Source organism: Melopsittacus undulatus, chromosome Z (genome assembly GCF_012275295.1).
Source record: "Melopsittacus undulatus isolate bMelUnd1 chromosome Z, bMelUnd1.mat.Z, whole genome shotgun sequence".
Lineage (NCBI taxonomy): Eukaryota > Metazoa > Chordata > Aves > Psittaciformes > Psittaculidae > Melopsittacus > Melopsittacus undulatus.
The window spans coordinates 8,959,620-8,982,000 of record NC_047557.1 but is presented as its reverse complement, the minus strand read 5'-3'; the positions used below and the strand labels follow the sequence as shown (position 1 = coordinate 8,982,000).

General features: G+C 38.7%; 1 protein-coding gene across 1 annotated transcript; it reads left to right on the top strand.

Moving 5' to 3' along the window:
• The first annotated feature begins 96 nt into the window (after positions 1-96).
• Positions 97-19,138, top strand: LOC115945514 (protein hinderin-like). The gene is made up of 5 exons (XM_034073213.1): positions 97-154; positions 3,844-3,879; positions 5,087-5,226; positions 10,012-10,106; positions 18,948-19,138. Exons 1-5 carry the CDS (start codon positions 103-105, stop codon positions 19,072-19,074), a joined length of 450 nt encoding a protein of 149 aa, XP_033929104.1. The 5' UTR covers positions 97-102; the 3' UTR covers positions 19,075-19,138.
• Positions 19,139-22,381: the final 3,243 nt, after the last annotated feature.

Here is a 22,381-nt window from a genome sequence, read left to right as displayed (position 1 = left end):
CCTGCCGCTAGGACTACAACTCCCGGCATGCCCCTCTCCGCCTGCACGGGCAGCCAATGGGGGGGTGGCGGGGGGCACTCTGGGAGTGGCGGTTGTTTCAAGATGGCGGAGGCCGGCGGTGGGCCGGTCGGTGGTGTTTACTGGAGTCGGGGTAGTATCCTTGTGTGGGCCGGGGCGGTGTGGAGGGGAGCGGGAAGGACTGTGGTTGTGGGGAGCTCTGTGGGGCAGGCGATGGGGGTGTCTGCAGTGGGGTTTTGGTATGGGAAGAGCTGTTTCTGTGGGGCGGCTGGGGTATGATGGCTGTGGTACAGGGCGCTGGGGGATCCGCTTGTGAGCTTGGGGAGGTTGGCCTGTGGAGATCCTGTTTGAGGGAGAGTTACGGAAGATTTAAAAGCAAAGGTAGCCTCCAAAAGGAGGGGAGATTGCGTATCCACTGCCTCTGTGACCAGGGTATAAGGTCCTGGGGGAGGTACATATGTTGGAAATGAGGAAACTTTGTCTTATGGAAACTTGTGAGGGAGTCAACAGAAAGAAATGGAAGCTGGAGACTGAACAGGCAGCAAGAAAAATACGTAATTTTTGTGACAGGTGTCAAAACTTGATTGAAAGCATGACATTGGGTATAAGGAAGAAGCTCTTTCCTGTGAGGTTGGTGAGGCAGTGGAATGGGTTGCCCAGGGAGGTTGTGAATGCTTCATCCCGGCAGTGTTCAAGGCCAGGTTGGATGAAGCCTTGGGTGATATGGTTTAGTGTGAGGTGTTCCTGCCCATGGCAGGGGGGTTGGAATTAGATGACCTTAAGGTCCTTTCCAACCCTAACTATTCTGTGATTCTGTGATTTGGGGTGGACATGAAGACTGGAGGGTTCTGTTTCATCTAGCTGAAGATGTCCCTGCTCATTAAAGGCTGGCTGGGCTAGGTGCCCTGTGAAGGTCCCTTTTAACCCAAACTGTTTTATGAATCTGTGATTCTGTCTGTGAGGGACAAGTGGGAGATTGTGGTGGCTTCATCTGTGGAAGATGTGCAGGCTCCAGTTATGAGACACTATGTGGGGCTGGACACATAGATGGAGTAGGTGGTGGTTTGGTGGTGGTGGGGATCCAGTCTGTAAAAGCCTGGTTATAGAGATGTGTTTGCATTGTCTGGAGAACCAGGAGGAGTTGGCACTGACGTTTAGGATCATGTGGCTGAGTTAGAGGCTCAGCTACTTAAAGACATTAGGGTGGTAGTCCAGCCGTTGGCTAGGCTAATGGTTGGACTTGATGATCTTAAAGGTCTTTCCCAATCTAATGGAGTCTAATGGGTGGAACTGGCAGGCTTATAGGTTGAGATAAGGACAGGGAGAGATCACTCACCAGTTACCATCACAGGCAAAATAGATTCTACTCGGGGAAATTAGTTTGATTTATTACTGATTGACTCAGAATAGGAAAATGAGAAGTAAACCCAAATCTTAAAAACAACTTCCCCTCACCCATCCCTTCTTCCCTGGCTTAACTTTACTCCAGATTTCTCTGCCTCCTCCACCAGGGTGGCACAGGGATGAGGAATGTGGGTCCCACTCAGTTCATCACATGCCTCTGCTGCATCCTTCAGGAGCAGGCTGCTCCAGCATGGGTCCCTTCCATGGGGTGCATCCTTCAGGAACAGGCTGCTCCAGTGTGGGTCCCTTTCGTGGGGTCACAGCTCCTTCAGCAAACCCACTCCAGCATGGGCTTCTCTCTCCATGGGCCACAGGTCCTGCCAGGAGCCTGTTCCTGGGGGAAGTGTGGGCTTACCATGGGGTCACAGCCTCCCCTGGTCCAGTATAGGCTCCTCCGTGGGCTGCAGGTGGGTATCTGCTCCACCCTGGACCTCCATGGGCTGCAGGGACACAGCCTGTCTCACCCTGTTCTGCATCACAGGCTGCAGAGGAATCTCTGCTCCAGTGGCTGGAGCCTCTCTTCTATTCCTTCATCACTGACCTTGGTGTATGAAGGGGTGTCTCTCTCACATACTGTCACTTTATTCAGCTGTAGTTGCTGTTGCACAGCAACTTTCTAGCTGTCTTAGACCATGTTACCCAAAGGTGCCACCACTGTTGCTGATGGGCTTGGCTTTGGCCAGTAACGTGTCTGTCTTGGAGCTGGCTGACCTTGGTTCCACTGAACACAGGGGAAGCTTCTAGCATCTTCTCACAGAAACCACCGCTGTGGCTCCCCTGCTATCAAAATGTTGGCATGCAAACTCAATACAGTTATTTAGGCAAATCTGTTTTGTTTCCTACCCAACATTGTGTTGACACAGGTTAACAAATGTCAGTTGACAATGCAGTCGCTAGTGCTGAAGTTTGTTATTTCCTGTAGTAGGATGGGTTGAAGACTGTCCCCTAAGTGTCCTGGAGATAGCTGTTGCAGTTGTGCTCTTACAGCTGTTTGGGCTGGGCTGTAATCCAGACTTGAACTTTTGATTTACCTTGGTGTTTTTGGAAAGAGGGAATGTAGTGCTTTACTTTCAGAGTTTATTTAGCTCCTCACCTGGTTCATTGCACAATAAAACCAAAAGTGCTTTTGGCATTTGTAGAGAGGGAGCTGACTGCCAGTAGTACTAAGTGAACATATTCTCAAACGGGTGGGAGACTGATGAGTGCTAATTGTTTACAAGTGATAAAGTGGATCAACAAGATCACAAGTAAGCCTGTGATCAGCCCTTCCATTGTGCCAAGATAGTGGGTATTGATTGAGTTTGAAGTTTCTGTCCACAGAAGGAGATATCTAGGCTATTGCTAATTTTCTCCACCATGTGGTAATTTATTAAATCAAGTTTTTGAAATTTTACTATCAAAATCAAATTTTAGTTAAGGATATAATTTGTTTAGGTTAATTGAAATATTTCCACAATTTGACTTTCTCACATGAAGACAACTACAACTTAAATACATTTAACTCTAAACAGTACAGGAGTTAGGTAATTGAATTAACTTGCCAACTTTAGCAGGTTGAGGAAAGTGAAGGAGTTTAAAGATATTTTGTGCCTTGTCTTTTTGTTTTCCACTTCAGTATGTTAGTTACTTATGTGGGAATAAAAATCTTTATGTTTAGCTAAATGAAACTGTTGCTTGAAGGAAAATGCTGTAGTTTACACTCTTCCCTGAACTGTGTCAAGTTCTGCTTTTAGTGACTTCTAGGAGGCAAGTATTCAAGTTTAGTAACTGTTAACAGCACAAATAATATGGTGCCCAGTCCTTTGTGGTTTTTCTTTTTTTTTTAGTGCTTTCTGCAGTTAAGTAATGTAATAGTTAAGGCTCTGGGTTATTTGAAAGTTCCTGAAACTTCATAAAGACAAACAGTCCTAAGGCTTTTATCTCTTACTCACCATGTGATGGTCAGATGAGAATGACCAACTTCCTTTGAAAACTTTTCCATTTTTCCTCGTTCATGTTTCTTAGGATATATTATACAAAATGTATTTCATTGCAGTATGAATGTACACTATTTTGGATTTGTCTTCCCTACATATCAAGAGGTTCCTGCTTAATTTAAATAAATAATATTACTTAATTATCTGAGGAATTGGACTTGTAACTGGGCCTGGTCCCTGGGATCTTTTGTGAAGGTGACCTCTAAGATTACAGACTGAAAGTTAATGCATAGTGAAGAAAGAATAATGCTTTTTGTTTTAGCCATCTGTGTTGTTTGTTTTCTCTTGTGAAGTTTTGTATGCTTTTGGTGCTCCCAGTATGTTGCCTGTTTGTTTTCTTATCAACAACCTTTTAAAATTAAGACAAAATACTTACTTTTGTAGTTCCCTTTAAGGGGCCAAGCTTGCTCTCTTTGTTTATTACCTTTAACAAAACCACATGCAGTTTCTGATGGAAAACAGCCAATGGTATCTGTTTCAGGTATGACCTGCTAATCATGAACAAAAGGTTTTTCCTGTGAATGCTGAACTTTGCAATGTCTCTTCAGGTACCTGCTTTGTGTACCTAAGTATTTAAAGTACAGAGAGTACCTTAAAGTCATCACAACTTGTAACGGGACATACAGGACAATAGCAGAAGATTTGTACTCTGCTGCTTAGATAAGCATACAGTATAAGATGAACAGTTTCAGGGGAGTTCTGTTGCAGGTACAGCATAGTTTTATCCAATCTACAAGGTAAGCTGAATTTTTAATGTGGTCTCTAAAGAATGTTGAAGCATTGTAGATCTTCAGGTCTTTTGTAGATTTTGAAGAGGTCAATTAAAATGAAGATTTATTTTGTAAAGAAAGAATTTTTTTTTTTTTAGATTTTTTTTCTAATTCATTCTCTTGACCTTGATTTACTGATTGCATGGTTATGCACATCTCTGGGGAAAAGATGGGTGTTACTAGTTCCCCTTAAGAGTTTTCTAATTGTTTTCAAGCACAGCTTTTGCAGTGACAACCTGTCCTGAAAAATAATGTGGAGTGATTAGTAAAATGGTGTATGTGTCCCGACTGTGTCTAGCAATTATAAATTTTAAGGAATTAAGCTCTCTAGGTTTGGAGTAGCATATTTACTCTTCAAAATTACTGTCCAAACAGCTCAATTAAAAAACTCTCTGCCTGTGTTTTGTAGCTAACATAGTTCAAGCCAGGCAATGTCAGATCATTATGCTCTGTCCTGGAAAGAAAGCAGTGATACTAAATGATGGAAATGAAAATTCATTCTGGGAGATAATTCTTCCACTTCCATGGAAGAGATTTTCAGAAATGTTATTCTCCCTTGTGTATGAACATGGGGATATTAAAGCCTATAAACAGAAGCTCAAGTTTATGCTTTTGCAACTTAAAAAACACAGGTTTTAGCACTGAAGGTCAGTCAGAGACAACATGTGTTTTTCAGAATTTACTTCAGTGTTCATGTGACTGAGTGCACTTCAGTGCTGTGCTCATATATTGATCTTAATGAAATTTAGTGTGGAGTGAAGGGCTGGGGAGTATTGCAAACATATACCTGAAATGCTCATTCTTTTGAAAAAATCATGCTAAAGGCATGGATGCCTTTGTGGAAGTCCTGTTGCGAGGGGCAAGAGACGGGACCCTTTTGACTTTCTAATCTCTTGTGTTCTTGTCTTCCATCTGCAGGAGTGGCTACAAAAGGAAATTTAAGAACAAGGTGTTTGCCAAAAAATCAGAAAAGTGAAACTGAACTAAAGGTGCCTGCAGCTGCTGCTTCCATTCCCATGGATCCTGTTAGAAGCACAGGAGATCTGACAGGGCAGCAGGTCAGTAAAGGCAAATTTTTCTTGCTTTTAACAGTGTGCATAGTAGAAAAATGGCAGAAAAATCTTTAGATTGAAAACTTAAACAGCTTTAATGTGCTATTATTTTTGCAGTCTCTTACACTTTTTGCCTACCTACATGGTGGCTTGCTGGCAAAAATTACCTTTCCACTGAAATTGCTTGCCCACCTAAAGAGAACAAAAGCTGAATGTGCAAATTATGTAAGTGATACATAACTGGGACTATGTAAGACAGATAATATATATCTCTCTGTGTGTGTATATGTACAGAGAGCATAGCTTTGAGTAGCCCCATATCTACTTATATGTTACTGGCCAAACACACAAGAGGTTGTTTCAGTCTATTCAATTTCATTGCACTAGTCATATTACTTAAAAACAAGACTTGCAAGATTCTGTTTAGAGACCTTTTTGGTGTGTCTGCTCATGTTAGGAGTATAAAATCAGTTTCTGTTTTTGATAGTAAAATTTAAAAATAACTCTGAGTAGTAGAAATAGCTTTATCAGATGATATTATCTTTGCTTTGAATTTTCTGGTATACTCCTGCAGTAGGTGATGCTTTTTCTACAGTTTATTGCATTAGAAGTTTCAGAGCAGTGGGGTTTCCTTTGGAAGGCTGTTCTGTATTGTGATACTCATAAATCTGTTGAGAGGTGCCATTTTTCTAACCTGATTTGTGTAGTACAGGGACTGTGTAAGTCATTTGAGTACTGTTAATTCCCTTGCATTGTAGTCGTCTTGGGCAAGTCTGTTACTCACTAGGGTTTGGTATGCTTTCCCTTACAGGCTGGATGCAAAACTTCTGACTGCTTTTGAATCACTGTTGTATTATCATGCAGTTAAATCTTGTTTTTTTGTGATAAGATGTCCTTGTTTGTGTCTTCTGTGTGCTGAGTAAATGCTCTGTGCCTTACATGTGCATTCAAAACTCTGGTGTGAAGACATCACTCAGCTGTCATTGCTTTGACAGTGTCATTGCCCTTTGCATCCTTTAGCATGGCATCCTCATAACTATTATTCATTTTTAGGGTCCTTCTCGGACTTACCTGTTTCCATGTCTCTGTTTATCAGTACTTGCTTTTAGTAGACTGGTATATAGACCCACTTTGCAGATGATGCTCTTAAGTAACATGCAGAGGAATTTCACAAATAGCCCCCATTATGCAGTATCTTTATGTAGAAGTATCTCTTCCTATTAAGTATCTGCAAGTCAGATGCCTTCGTATGTCACATTAAAATCTGTTTTGTTGTATGGTGTGTTGATTGCATTGTTCAGAGAATTTTTATTCCCCTTTCTCTGAGAGCTCTTAGGACAGAAATGGTTTTTGTGTTTCCTTTTTTTTCTTTTTCTTTTTTTTAGTAGAATGCCTCATATGTGGAATCTTGATTGGAGACTCAAACATGTTTTTATATTTTTGACAATAAAATATATTTGAAGCTTTTTCTCTTTTCCATTTCTTTTAACCTTTTTTTTTTTTTTTTACCTTGCCAAATCCTCCTGGAAACTTAATATTCTGACTTTGAAGATAAGCTGTGAATTACTTGAATCAAACAGAACAAGTACATTCTGCTTATTGTGGAAGAAGAATGTTTCACAAAATTCTTTTTGCAAGGAGCTCTCATTAGCACACAACAAATTCTCTTGAAGGTTTTGTGTGTACATGTCTAGGGAGAGCTGATTGCTTTACTTTTAACACACTTTACACTGTTGTACTGGTAGTTAGCTCAGCATTTTGATTTACCAGAATCCTCTTTTGAAGAGAATGGATTGAGTTTTGCTTTAGTATGAATCTTGGCAGATTTGATTTACCTTCTCTTTGTTCAGGTGGACTTGAGTACCAGAAAGGTGAATTAGAATTTTGGAGAAGATTTCAAAAAGGTCTTGTTAGCTATGGAGCTTTTCTGGTGAATCAGTGGTTTGCTGTACTGGTCTTGACCAAGATTTCTCATCTTCCTACTTCATTTTGACAGAAGTTGTCTGCTTCTTTCACACAAATTGTGATCTTCCAAGGCATGGTTTATAAAGTGAGAGAATCTCCCATTTATGTAGTGTGTTTCATCCAGAAAATACTGAGTTATGAAACTGAGTTCTACCCTGAGCTGTGTAGAAAGGACAGAAATGTGGAAGGAGACAATAGTCTTGGCCTCTGTATCATTTTTCATCTTATTTTGATGGTAGAGCTGTTGCTGTGTATAATTCCACAGCTTCATTTTGACATGTGTTATGGTACAAGCCTGCCTTTTTAGATTTTAATTTTCATACCACTGATGCTTGTCTGACAGTATGTACATAGGTTTGAGTAATAGCTTTGAGTACCTTCTGTTTAAATCTCCTTCACTAACGTGATCAAGCTTGTGCCTATTTTATGAGTGAAAAATGCCCTGTTACTTCTGATTTTTCTTAAGTTCCATCATCAGGCTGCTAAAAATAAAAATAAATCAGATATTTTTGGCATGGGAAATACGGATCCTTCAACCTTATGTTTAGTTAAAATTCAGTTAACTTGAAGATATTATCTCCTAATTTTTTTGACTGTAAATAGCATATGTTTTGGAAGGAAACTCTGAAATCAAATGTCCTCAAGAAAAGCCCTGAAATCTGATTTGACTTAGGAAAATCCAGCCTTTTACTTTACCACTCCCCATCCCTTTGAGAAATCCACGTTAAAATAAGAGTGTACTGAAGAATCAGGTGGGTGTAACATGAATCTGTATAAAATCAAAATCTCAAAAGTGATGTAGTTCTTTATTTCAAACTATTGTTCAAGAAGCAATTAGCAAAGAATGGAAGGGGGCACTTCCTTCTTGGTGTATGTAGATCAGCTGCCATTACTGCTAATGAGGGGAGAGCAACCCAGTGTTTGCTTTGTATGCTCAGAGGTGGTTCAGTGATGTATTGTGTTAACTTGTGTTAACTATTCCCTTGTTATTTCCCATATCATTATTATTATTGGTGGTAGCTTTGTGTTATACCTTGATTACTGGACTGTGTCTTTGGAAGTAAAGAGAGGGGAACATCATACCAGAGCTTGAAAACCTCTCACTAAAGATGGCAGGGTTGTTACCAGCCTCAAAGACTTGCAAAGATGATAAAAGATGAGCAGGATGTAATCACCTTGGACTTAAAGGACCTGAATCCACATGGACCTTTGCAGCACCTATCTCCAGGTTCCCAAGACTCCCAGTGTGTCTGGCCAACGCATTGGTGGGATCTTGTTTTTGGAGCCTGGACATCTCAGCTTTGTTTTGCTTTGCTTAGTTGTGCATGTACTCAGCCTATGGCCACGCCACCCTGGGAGCAAATACCAGCACAGGTTCATGATCAATGAGTCTATTGTATTGCAAGTTGTTGCCATGCAGTACAGTGAAACAAGAACCTTAGCCCAGACCCCCCAGCCGATAAACGCTAAATGAGCAAATACTGGCTGCAGTGTTGAAGGCCAGGTTGGATGAAGCCTTGGGTGATATGGTTTAGTGTGAGGTGTCCCTGCCCATGACAGGGGGGTTGGAACTGGATGATCTTAAGGTCCTTTCCAACCCTTATTCTATGCTTCTGTGATTCTATGACATGCTGAAATTATGAGATCAAGAGCAACAACTTTGAGAGCCAATAAATCAGCATTTTGATGACTATTAAAGAAATCGTGGGCCAGATGACTGAGTAGACACTGAAAAATACCAGCCAGAGAGAGCAGCGTGCTTTCCTTAATTGCAGCACGTTTGACAGTCCTGAATAACCTGGACAATAACCTGCGAGGCATTTGGTAGCATTCTTGGATCTCATGTTCAGCACAGTGTGCCTTCGGGAAGGTGTGTAATATTTGGAAGATTTGTAAAAATCTAAACTGAGAATAAGTAAATCAGGTTAAGTGGAAATACTTAAAACTGTTTTTGACAGAATAACAGTTTTTACTGCAGCTTTCACGCTGGGATTTTTGTTAGCACTAGCACTGGAGAACCGAGTCACTGATGTCTAAAGTGTTTGATAAAGTAAAACAATTTAGAATATAGAACTGTTTCTATTTGGAAACACTCGAAGTAGATAACGTCAGTAACCTCGGTAATCCGAGGAGCTGCTGCAAACACGAACAGCAACGTGCCCTCTGGTGGACATTGATAGCAAATACCAGTGTGATAAAGGAATGCACTGAAGTACTGGAGTCTGTTAAAGGTTCGGTTTGAGAAGTAGTAGGTACGATGGTAGCAAATAAGTGATTAAAAAAAAAGGAAAAGCGTGTGAAAAAGCGTGTATTAAAAAAATCTTTCCAAATAAGGACTTATACAATCTGCTAATGATATATTGTTTATCTTTTTTGCTGTTTTTAATGTTTTGGTCATAAATGCTAAGGCAGAATTATTTTTTTTTATTAAAAAAAATGTTTTCTTTTAAAATTTTTTTAGGATCCTAATATAATAAGGTGTGAACTCAGATCTTGATATTGCTGCACTAGATTTCTAAGTCATGAGAGCTTACTGCCCTTTTTTTAGTATGAACCAATAGGTAGTGTATGTCTTAAAACTTTACCCAAATGTTTAATAGTAAAGTTAGCAGCTTGCATTTGAATTAAGAGTTTATTAAAAGAATTCTTCACAATTTGGTAATTTGTTTCACTGAACTGTACTTACATTTAAAAAAAAAATCATGTTTTATTTCCAGGTGGAATTTGTCTGCTTCTAGTTACTAGGTTTTGAAATGCTTTAATATCTTATTAAATATTTGTTCTCCTTTAAAGAGTACTTTCTAAAATGTCACTTTAAATTTTCAGGTCACAAATGAAGGAAGAATGAAGAGTGCTTCTTTAAAGGATTTGTGTCCTGAGGACAAGAGGCGCATTGCAAACTTAATTAGAGAACTTGCCAGGTAAGAATAAGCATCACCTGAAAATGCATTATGTTTAAGGAGAGTCATTCCTCTAATTAACATCAAGCAATGTAAAACTGCTTCATGGAACTGAATATTTGCATAAGGTAATTTTTCTCGCTGGAAGAGATATGAGTAATGAAGCAGCCTGATCAGTTTTTCCTTGCTTCTTGACCCAGCCCCCCTCTAAATACACGGAGTACAAAAGCCAAAGTTTTATGGCCTGCAGTAGTTCATCCATAAAAAACATGTCACAGGGCTAGGTTTTGTTTGCTGCTGTATCATGTGCTTTAAATAAACACATATTGACTTTTGGAAATGACAGGCTTTGTTGATAAGAAAATATGTAGTGCTTATTTGTCAGGGTAAGCTCTTGCATGGCATGCCATGTTAAAGGTGGATTGGTGATCTTGTGGCTGATACATGTTAGTATTTGAAGTGCTTGCATGTGTAGGGTAGCAAAGAATGCAGTATAATTTTAATTCATCTAGCCAAATTTTCTTTTGCTTTGATTAATTCATTAAAGTTCTCCCTATACTGTGAGAGGCTGAAATAGTGCAAATTTCACACCTGCAGCAAACATTTTATTTGACATTTCATTCCAGTGCTTGTTGCATTTACGAAGATAAATGATGTGAAAGATTGAATTTGAGAGAGGAGATTTTTGCCTCTGCCTCTGTACCCCTAACACTTAAGGATCTGTGGAAATCTGCTTTTTACATAAGGGCTGTAAAACTGAGAAGTGCTTCTCAGTTTTTAGCAGGGACTTCATCAGGCCCTCGCACATCAGGGGGGAATGTCCTGTGAGATGTTCTTGGGTCCTTTGATCTAAAAGTTAGTGTCCATACTAAGAATTTATAAAGATTCTGAAAACTTATAAAGGCAAAGTTTTTCTAGAACAAAATGTAGGTTCTCAGGTATTAATGAAATGCATTTTGCCATAGATTTCATATGTCTGCAATAATTGGCAAGCATTACTGTCCCTTTTTATATTAGAAAATTTGGGCAGTGAAATTAAGTTACTTGCTCAAGGTCATGCAATAAGTCTTGGGTGCAGCTAGGAATATTTTCTCTCTGATTATCCTCATCCAGTGGACCATTTTGCCTGCTAATAATTTTTACCAATATAGGATTTCTTGCTATACAGTATTTTAGTAATTTCTGAAGTTCTTCATGCTTGCAACGCTATTTTATCCTACCTTATGTGTTAGAAAATGTCTAGTTAAGGCTGTCATAAAGAGTAGATTGCTGGGAAGGCTGGTTACAAATTGTCAGATGTTGGAGCTATTCGGACACTGTTGCCACTGTTGATATATAGAGGTATATTCTAATATTAAAAAAAGCCTTTTATTACATTGTTCCTCATAATACACTGCTCCCTGGTGAATAGTAGTACACTAACTCATTTGAGCATGGGATTCTTCTTAAATCTCAGATGCTGTGATTTTTCCCTGAGGACAGTTTGATATTTCTGCCTGACATTTCTTCGAAGAAAAATAGAAAGTGCAGCAACATTAATTTTGAAAAGTAAAATTAGTGGAACACTATTATTTTATACTTAGTTCTCTTTTATTTTTAAACTTAATCTTATTTTTATTGGATGTTATTAAAAGTCCTTTGCAGAGTAATAGGGAAGTTGAACTTTAATTCCGCTCACCTCGTCACTTTTTTAAAACTCTCCATAAATTTCATCCCTAGTTGTGCAATGATTGAGGGTTTTTACATGCAGTAAAACATTCTTTGCTGTTTTGGAGAAGAAGAGGAACCAGCAGGATGCTGAAAGTTTTCCAGGAAGACTGTCATGCAGTAAATACTTGGAATAATAAAGACCTCTCTTGACCAGAGCTATACTTCACTCTCCCTGAAGTTGTTAAATTAATGATGAAAATGAGGGTAGTCCTGACTAATTCTGCATGTTTATTGCAGGATGCTGGACAGAAATAGATTGGTCAGTAACTGTCTGCATGAAGACAGTTGTAAAATTCTGTGGAAACCAGTAGCAAAATACAATTAACCCCTTGCTTGAGCAGCTCAGGATATTGGTCTTTCTTCTGGCTTCTGTGACTGCAGAAGGAGACCTAATGTACTTTCTCTCTCTTTTTCTTTTTCTCTTCCTTCAACTCTCATCCCAGTTATACTTTTGAACATTGGCAAGGTGTGTGCCTGTGCATTAGCTGCTGTGTTAGATTTTGTCTTGATGTGAGTGTATTACAATACTGGCTATATTATTAACCTTTCCCTTGAAAAAAAAATCAGTTACTGCTCTGTAATGCTTTGCTGTGGCTTCTCGTAGCTGACATCAATGTTAGCTGTTAGGGACTTTATGAAATTCAATTTTCAGACAGGGTTGAAAGAATGAACTCAGCTGATCCTTTCTAATCCTCCTGTCTAGGCTAAATAATCTTAGTTTTTGCTCTGTGCTGCCACCTGTAAATGTAACCATTATTTTGCCTTTCTTTGAACAGGAGGAGGGGTGATGGTTTTAAACTAAAAGAGGGGAGATTCAGGCTGCATGTGTGGAAGAGATTTTTTACAATGAGGGTGGTAAAATCCTGCACAGGCTGTCCAGAGAGGCGGTGGATGCACCATCCCTGCAGACATTCAAGCCAAGTTGGATGGGGTTCTGGGTAACCTGGTCTAATAGAAGGTGTCACTGCTGATTGCAGGGGGGTTGGACTAGATGACCTGTGACGGTCGCTTCCAACCCAAATTGTTCTATGATTCTATATCCAGTTTAATTCCATTATGTGAAAAGAGAGACAAACTGGATCCGAACTGTAAAAGACTTGAATGTTATAAATTTGAACTTTGTTTTAATTGTGTTAGCAGATTCTTTTTGAATTGTTTTTGTAGATCAGTTTCTGAGTAGAATGAGCCAGGCCTATGAGTGCCAAAGTGTTTTGTGGTAAATGGGAAATTCTCTAGTGTGATAAGCCATTACTGTCAAAAACAACCGGCATGGCAGCTTTGTGTTTTCAGCAAGGTGCTGCTGGCATGGTGGTGAAAGTGGCCAGCATGGTAAGACCAAATTTTAGCTCTTCCTACAAGCAGAGTCCATTTAAGAGGCAAAAAAATACTTTCTCTGAGTTTTTATTACTGCAGGGTACTCCTGAAGCAGTCATTAGCTTATTTAATGAAATGAGCAATGACATGGTGAAGACACTGAAGGATTCCTACCCTTGTACTCTGAGCCAGTGTCAGCACACATTAGCCTCTTCCAAGAGGGAGCGGCACACGGTCCTCTGGGACTCAGCCATTTGGCTCTTAAGCATTAAGGACTTGCTAGACACCATACCAGGAATGGGTATGAAGTATTGTGGAATGAAATATTTGAAGTGATATGCAGATGTTGAGAGTGCTCTCTGTCATAGCATTTGGATGAATGGAGAGGGTCATAACTTCCTTTGCAGAGAGAGTGAGTGTGTGCATGCCTGCAAGCATTTACTTCACTCCTGACTGATATACAGCCATAGTACTGTGATTTTCTAGCTCCCACTATGACATGTACATCATAAATACTTCTTCCCTGCTGCACAGTTCACATGTGCCTGTACAACTCACATATTCAGTTTGCTTTTGAATGAACAGAGGCATTGACTAGGTGAGGTAGAATAGTTCATGAAATTTTAATTTTTGTTTTTAGTGGTGAGAATTGATATCTATCTAGTTTGTATTCTTTCTTCAGATAAGATAAACACAGAGAAAGCTGCCTCCCTGTTGTCTTTGCAAACAAATCTTTGAAAGCAATTTAGGTAGAAAGGTATCATAATGCCCTTATCCACCCAAGGGAGGGAATGATTGCCCTTTTCAAATGAGATACAAGGTGGTTTTTGCTGCCAGATTAGTGTCTTTCTGGGAAAGACCACTGACATGCCCAGAATGACTTGCACCCCCAGCAGCTTGTTAAACAGACTTCAGACAGCCCTTTGTCCCTTATGAAGAAAATGCTTCCTCCTTCCCAAGTCCTTGGATTCCTAAGCCCTTTGTAAGTTGCTGGCAGTCTGGGATGCTAGTCTTTTTTTTACCAGCATTGCTTTTCATCCTGATATGAAGATAAAATTGACCAACTGCAATTGAAATTTTTCAGCAAAAGGTGAAAATGGGAATCAAAACAGAAGGTTAATTTGGTTACAGAACTGGAAAGCATTACAAAGGAGGACAGTAAAACTACTGTAGCGTATATCTGCTGTTTAAGTGTTTTTCTTTCAGCAGTTAGGATCTTTGAAGGACAACTTGCCTGTGGAAGCCCATATTACAGATCTGCAGTGTGTAGCCTCTTGAGTTACCTTCTCTCCTGGGTTACACTACCTTGTATTTAACCTGGCTTTAACTTCAATGTCAAGATCTTTTATTCTTTTTTCTTTGTTTGTGCTACTTTAGCAGCAATATTGTGCTGCAGTTCTCTTAATTGGTCAGGCAGTGAGACTGCAAATGAGATATCCCTAAGCTTGTCTGGAAATTGCTTCTTGTTGATAGGGAAGGCATGCCTTGGATTATTGTATCACCAATCACACTTACCTTTTGTGCTTAAAAAGTCATTTGTAGCTATAAATTCATGCTGGGAGATCTAGTTTTGTATTTTGCAAGTTGCATATCATAAAATTTATCCATTCTGTGGCAATTTTAATTATGTCTTTGGATCGTTAGGGGTTTTGTTATTTTATTTTTTTAATTTATACAAAGTGCCCATGATACTTGGGTAAAATATATCAGATTTGTGAAGTGTCCTTAGACAAAAGTGCTGCCATTATTTCTTCCTGCAGTGCTTGTATTAAAAGTCACTTGGTGCTCACTTCTGCCAGAGGCATGTTGTGATCAACTCTGGCGTGAAACTTCTTGTTTCATCTTTCTGGAGTGCATCTTTCCCTTGGGATACCTGATTTCATTCCATGATTTCTGTGTGTGCTGGGCCTTGGATGATGCTCTTACTTAGTCCTTGCTCCATTTTTCCTTCCCCTGTGGCCTTGCTTGTTCCAATTGCCATTCTTTGCTTGGAATTTAAAATTTCTGGTTTTTGAGAATGGTCACCAAAATTTTTCCATCTTTGCTAGCTAGTTGGCAGACTAATATCAGGTGAATATTCCCTAAAAAATAAATGTTCCCAACAACTTTAGGACTGATCAGTGAACTTTCCAGTGTCGTGTGTCTGCTTTTTGTTTATGCTGTCTTCTCTCTTAATTTCCTTGGTTGCAGCTCTTAATGCATTTAGACTTCTCTTTGTAAAAGCTCTTTTTTTTTTCTAACACTTTTAAAGAATAGGAAACACTATGTTTAATTTGCCTTTTCAGCTCTTTTCTTTTGTAAGGATTGTAAGAGCCTTCAGTCCGGAAGAGTTCTCTTGAGTTTTGTCCCTAGCTTAGCGTTGATGTGTTATGGCTCTTTCTTGTGCATGCCAGGTATTCAATAGACAAGTGAAACTTGAAGTGCTGTTGACCTGTGCAGTACTTCAAAAATTCCACCTTGAGAGCATCAAGCCTGTGTTACTCAGTGGAATGAATCAGTGTCATCAGCAAGCTTGTTGATCAATTCCTTCTTCAGATAACACAGAACTATTAGTATCAGGGGTGGGTTTAGGAGCACACCATAATAGTTGGAACTGGTGAATTAGGAATTAATGTGAAACCTAAAGCTGATGCCCTAGGAGGATATTTTTTGGTCAATATCTCTGCATTATGAATTTTTATTTCCTACAGAGGAGTTTTTTTCTGTAAAATAAAAATAAAATCTTTATTTGGATGTCTAGAATTATGTAAACTTTGAAGTATTGAATTTAGAACAAACCTGGTGTGTATCCGATGACATAAGTGCATGTAAATTGAAGTAAGAAAATGGTGCTAGAATAAGTCTGAACAGCTGGAATAATTCTAGTGATTTGTCATCTTTGCTTCTGCTATTGGTCCTCTGTTTGTTCCTGCAAACAACGATAATGGAGCTGAACACCAGCATGTTGCCCAGGGGAGCAGTTGTGCCCTTTGTAGTGTCTTTATTCTTTTACTGCTCTTTTCTGACCATGGGCAGATGAAAAGCAGGTAAAAATCCTTTTAAGGAGCCTTGTAATGTTTCTGTTTGGCATCAGTGAAGTTTTTCCTAATTCTGCTAAAAATATTTTTTTTTTCTGCCAGAAGCAAAGAAATAAGTATATAAAAAAATCTCACTGAGCTATGTATAGGATGTGTCATAAATCCAACATAATCTGATGACATTCTTGTATTCCTTTTCTCTAACTTCCTTTTGCCACCTCCTGTGAGTAACTGTCTTCTATATCTTGCCTGCCCTTTATGGGCTGTCTCCTGCTTTGTGATACATAAACACATACTGCCACATTTCTTCTAAGATCACTTACTGTTCTCAGTCATTTACTGCATAAGATATGTGGCACAATATATTCATGTGTCTGGGAGTATGACAGCTTGCTGTGATCTGTGTTAAATACAAACACAGCACGTGCATGTGATGCAGACTGATACAAGGCGCAAATCGGAGAATGTGGAGATGGGTAAAATCTGCTATGTTTAGTTTGATTTCTTTAGTGCTCTGTTCCTTCTTACCTTATTTTAGGCCAGGCTAAATGGGGCTTTGAGCAAACTGGTCTGGTGGAAGGTGTCACTGCCCATCACAGGGGTATTGGAACCATGTGAGCTTTCAGATCCCTTCACATTCAAACTATTCTGTGATCTTCTTATGCTGTTGTTGGATTTTAATATTCTTTGGTGCCTGGTGTTTCAGTTGTCCCTTTTTTATAGTGCAGCATCACTCCAGCAGTTAGGAAGCAAGCTTCTTTCCTTATATAGTGTCCTGGAGATGGTGCTTGTTCTGCCTTTCCCTTCTGATTTTATTTTCTACTGTTCTTGTTTCTTTCCTGTTTCATCTTACATGGTCATTGCTGTCTTCATTGTCTTTTCCAATTGATGTGGTTTATTCTCTGTTATCTACTTTTTTCTTATTTATTTATTTTTTTTTACTCTAAGAAATAGAGGACATTCTTTCATCTTTCACTGATTACATGAAGGGAAGTCATATATGCTATAGTCACTTATATGATTGCTGTAGATTCAGAGAAAACAAACTGCTTGTGGTTAGATGAAAAGGCCTGAGCCTGCAGCCTGTTGCATATGTACTGTTGTAACTGCATCAGGGAGCAAGATGGATAGTAGATAGTCTTCAGAAGTTTATTGCCTGCTTAACTAAGGAGTACATAGGTGTTAGGATGGATCCAGAGTTAATACAGCTGGTTCTGTTTTCGTTATTTTTCTGATGTGTCAACACCACTTTTGACAACCTTTGAGTGACGGGAAAGAGGCCTAAGAGTGAGTTGATGAATACTTCCAGAGACAGGATTATAAATGAGACCATGGGCACATGAAGAGTGTAATGTTTTTATGCTAAACCCGTGTCTCTTTTTATGTAATTTACAAACTTTCCAATTAATAGTTTGTTCCAAACTTTCAAACTACCCTAATTTACAGAATTTGATTATATGCTCTATGTTACTTTTCTGCCTCCAGGGTCGTAGAGAAAATGTGTGAGCTTTGGTACTATTAATTATTTCCAACTTCATGCAGTCCACTTCAACTGTTGTGGGACGGGCTGTGGGTTGATCTTAAGAGTTGAGGAATACTGCCTATCTATAGTTCACGCCCAGAGGGGTGACCCAATTGTGGTATTTATGGCTTTTCTACTGGATTATCAAAACAAATCTGTGTCCTCCTAAGGGAAATGTCATGATGTCAAATGGATGGCTAAGTCTTTGAATGGAATTTCTCTGTTAAGAATGTTAATGAGTCTAATGAGTGAGTAGAAGGCTTAGTATATGTGTATTATATAGATATGTATTATACTTTCCCTCCCTTACTCTTCCTATGGGATTATTCCACTTAAAGAAAGTTAAAGTTGAAGTTTGCTTAAAGTTGTACTAGTTCGGTCTCATGTCACCTGTGTTGTAGCAGCTGTTTCATCATTGTAAGAGACTGAACTTTAAGAGCCTTCAGCAACAGAAATTGCCTAAGTGCAGAGTAGTAATATTTATTAGTCTAAGCTCATTACTTAATATTTTTGTAGAGGTTTTATAGAACTGTGATTTCTAAGCCGTGATTTTTAGCATAGTTACTGGATCATTTGTGCATAATGGTCGTCTTGCCTACGTGATAACGGAATAATTATTTTTGCAGGCTGCTCTTGAGGTGCAGAATAAATGATCATTGTAAACCTTTCTCACATAGTAATCTTTTAATCTTGATCCAATTATTTACACTGAGCAGCAAGATACAGTGTGCCATGGCCCAGAGAGAAGGCAGAATTTACTCCCGCAGCCTGATGTTTTAAAATTCTCAGAAGAGGACAGACTTTTTCTTTTGTAGAAAGCTAAAAAGAAAAATTATTCTTTTCCTGGACTTATATTTGACCAGTAAATATGAAAGAATTAGTTTATGCACTAAGAAACAGAAGAGTTTTCCAGATTTTTTTCCCTGTCTTGGTAGCTAAACTCTCCCATTTGGGTTGCCTGCCTACGTGCCCTAGGCTTGCAAAGATCCCAGTGTTTCTTCATTATGCTGCAGGGAACCAAATTGCACAGATCTTATTGTGTGTTTAGGTCCTTACTTTGGTGTTCCATGCAGCCCATTAATGTGCATGTGCTCTAGTGAGACCAGTGTCTTTGGAAAAATAATGTATTGCCTAAAGTCATATGCATCTTCCAATGTAATACAATAAAATAAACATTATGAGGAACTCACCTATTTAAAGGTGGAGAGGGTGATATCCATTTACCTGGGAAGCAGAGGAGTTGAAAGTCAGGCACTGTGGTTATGGGCATATATTTTATTTTTCTCCTATTCTTTTCAGGGTAAGTGAAGAAAAGGAGGTGACAGAAGAACGGCTGAAAGCTGAACAGGAGTCATTCGAGAAGAAGATCAGACAGCTAGAGGAACAGAATGAACTTATCATCAAGGAAAGGGAAGATATCCTTTAAAATATGTGCGGGGGCTCACTGTCTGAAATAAAAAGTGAACTGCAGAGAAATAATTGTTCTAATTTACGGCAGAGAATAAATCTGCATGTGCTGCCATTCAAAAGCAATCAGAGAGATGACTTGTCAGCCTGTGATGCTGGTTCATTTGAGCTTAAAACTGCCATCCAGCTGTTCCTGTGATGTTGTTTTGCTATGAAATAGATATTTGTCAACTAAAACTGACAATAAGTAATTTGTGCATTAAAATATGGTTATAGTTTTATTTATTAATTTACTTAATCCTGTTAAGTTGTTGTGATTGAGTTCTAAAACTTGCATGGTATTCCAGTGTTCTCCATGTCCACAAGAAGATAACTTATATGAAAACATATAAACTGTATACATATATTAGAGAATTTAGCCAGTTCAGACTTTTTTGGTGTAGTTTTTGTTTGATGGGCTTTTTTATGTAAAGTTAGGCAAATACAGTTTCTTGCAGGCTGAGACTTCCATTTTGATTAAGCTGCATGCGCTTAGTCCCAGTTGTGGAATATCACGTGCAAAGTCAGTGTGGCAGGAACTACAATTTTATCTCAGTGTGGTGTGACAGACCCTTGCAAAATCCTCCTGTTCACTTCTATATCTTTGATGTTGATGTTTCCTTGTTTAATTCCTCATAAGGCTAATGGTTGACTGCAGTGGGACATGGAAGAGACAGTGCTGCAAATAGTATGTGGTTCATCAGTGATTGTATTTCAGGTAGGGAGGATACTAATGCAATTTTAAAAAGCATTGATGAAACCTAGTATTAATAGCATTTTCAGTCCCGAGTAATTCCTTGTTCATGTAAAAAATGAAGTTAGTGAGAACAGTTGTGGAGAAGGGTACATAAGATGGTGAAAGCCTGGAGAAGCTATTTTATGAGAAGACACTTAAGTGTGTTTGTATGTATGCTTATGAATAGTGACTGGCCGTGTGGAAGTAAGTTGAGATTGTGGTAAGGTGAACAGGGGGACATACAGCGCTGAGACAAAAAGGGACTATTCAAGGTATAGGCCTGGCTTAAAACAGAAATATATATGGAGATAAATGGTCCACAAACCATGAAGTTTTAAAATATGAATCACATGCTAACTCTTGAAAATTCAAGCAATCATATTTCACTGTCAACACATGAAGACTTAACACAGAAACAGCTTTTATGATGGAGCTTGGTTGGCTTATGAAAGGAATTCAGTGATATTTTGTCTTGCCCTTGATGACCCAGAAGATCTCTTGTAACACAGTGGCACTTACATTGATAGAATTTGGTCTGTTTGTACTAAATAATATACACATCAACAAGCTTAGCCAGCCATGGAACAGTTCCTGGAAAATACTAAATCTGATGTATTTAAGAGCCATTAAATGTGGCTACAGCTCTTTTACATTGATTTCAGTAAAGCCAGTATTTTGTCATATATTACATCTTATGCATTCAGTCGGCTCATGAATGTGGGTGGGATGTATGTTCTAGATTAATATTTTTTAATATATGCACATAAAGCTTTCAGTAATTCATCTGAGGTTTATTTGGCTACTGGGAAGTAGGCATGCTTGCTTGGTTTTTTTGCATGGTTTGTTTTTTTTGCCCCCCCCTTTTTTTCCCCTCTTTACTAGAAATAGATTGCATAAGCATGAGTACTTTTTCAGAAGTCTCGTAGACATGGCAGAAGGTTAATGCATGCAATTTTACACTTCATAAAACTGCAAACCTAGAAATATAAAACAAGGTTATAATTTTAAACAATATAATTTTAACTACTGCAATACTTGCCTATCATACATGGATGATTCAAGATCCTCAATGGACCTCTGATCAGTTAATTTTTTATCTTAAAGCTTGTTGCAGAGACAAGAAATGGTAGAAATGACTTGCCAAAGTTGAATACAGATTCTGGTTATTTTCAAGTACAGCAACTTGAAATTCTTCAAGTTCTTCTGAAATGTAGAGTTCACTTACAAATAAGATAGCAGGAATATAATACCACAAGAAAAAACCTAGTCTGGTAGATCGATTTTTACTTACTTTCTTTCCCCCCTTTCCCAAAGCTAATTTATTCTCTGTAAAATTACTTTATCTAGACCAGTGTTTAAAATTATCCTACAATAATAAATTGGTGCTTCTGATATAACAGCAGCTATCTGGTGAAGTGTAATTTCAGCTTGGCAAAGGTTTAAATTGAATAGCACAGGGAAGGTGGGTTGTTTTTTTTCCCTCAGTAACAGGAGTTTTGTTGTTTGATTTTCTTCTTATTGAGAATCCTGCAGTGAAGATACACTTTGTGTGCTTGAAATCCCTGCTTTAAAGACAGATTTCCTTCATTTAGTTGTGTTTGGTGGGTTTTTTTGGTGTTGGGTTTTTTTCTTTTTTTTTTCCTTTTAAGAAACTATGTGGACCCATCTATTTGAATTAATTGCTGATGGACTATAACAAAAGCATTGGGGGGTAAAGGAGTTGGTGGAAGGCAGTGATCTCACTGTAATAACTTAATAATATTGATAAAACAGTGTCTGCAGCCTAAGCTTGTATTTGCTTTGGGATTGGTCAGTGCTGTCTGGATAGACAACAACTCAAATTTAATGCAAACTTGAAAGTCAGTTCTATCCTTACTTTGAGTAGTTCTTACTAGGGTGTGCAGTTAATGGGGGACAACCCTGATGAGCAAGCACACTGTGAATCATAAATAGGCCAGCTTGCTGTCAGGGTTGCCCAATATTTGTTACCAGAGAATTAAGGAAAATCAGGGATTTAAAGTAGTCGTCTGGCCTATTCCTTTTCCTTGACTCGATTATATCTGTCATTCTCTTATAATTTGACCAGAGGTAAATATTTTGGTGGAACTTGGTTGGCTTATGAAAGTCAGCCTTAGTTGGCTTAGTTTTTTATCGGGCCTTCCTATTTGAAGCCTCTTTGAACTTCATTCAAAAGAAACATGATCTAAAGTGTTTCAACAGTTCCAAACCCAAAAGAGGATCAAATCTTTATTTTGCCCATGTAAAACTCTTGTAGCCTTTTCTCCAAAACATTCTAGTGCTGCTGTTTGTTGGGGATGTGATGCTTAGTGGTTTAAGCTTTGCATGCTGTGATGATACCTTTGGCTGTTCTTACTAACATTTGCCCAATTGGGCAGAACAGGAAAATCCAGTAACAGCTGCTCCCATTCTTTTGGTACTCTCCCCAATGAAAGCATCTTAGCTGTAAGTATGAGAATATGGGGGGGTAGATTTAATCTTCTGAAAGGGAAGATGAAACCTGAAGTAGAAGGGGAAACGTATGGAAGCTGTA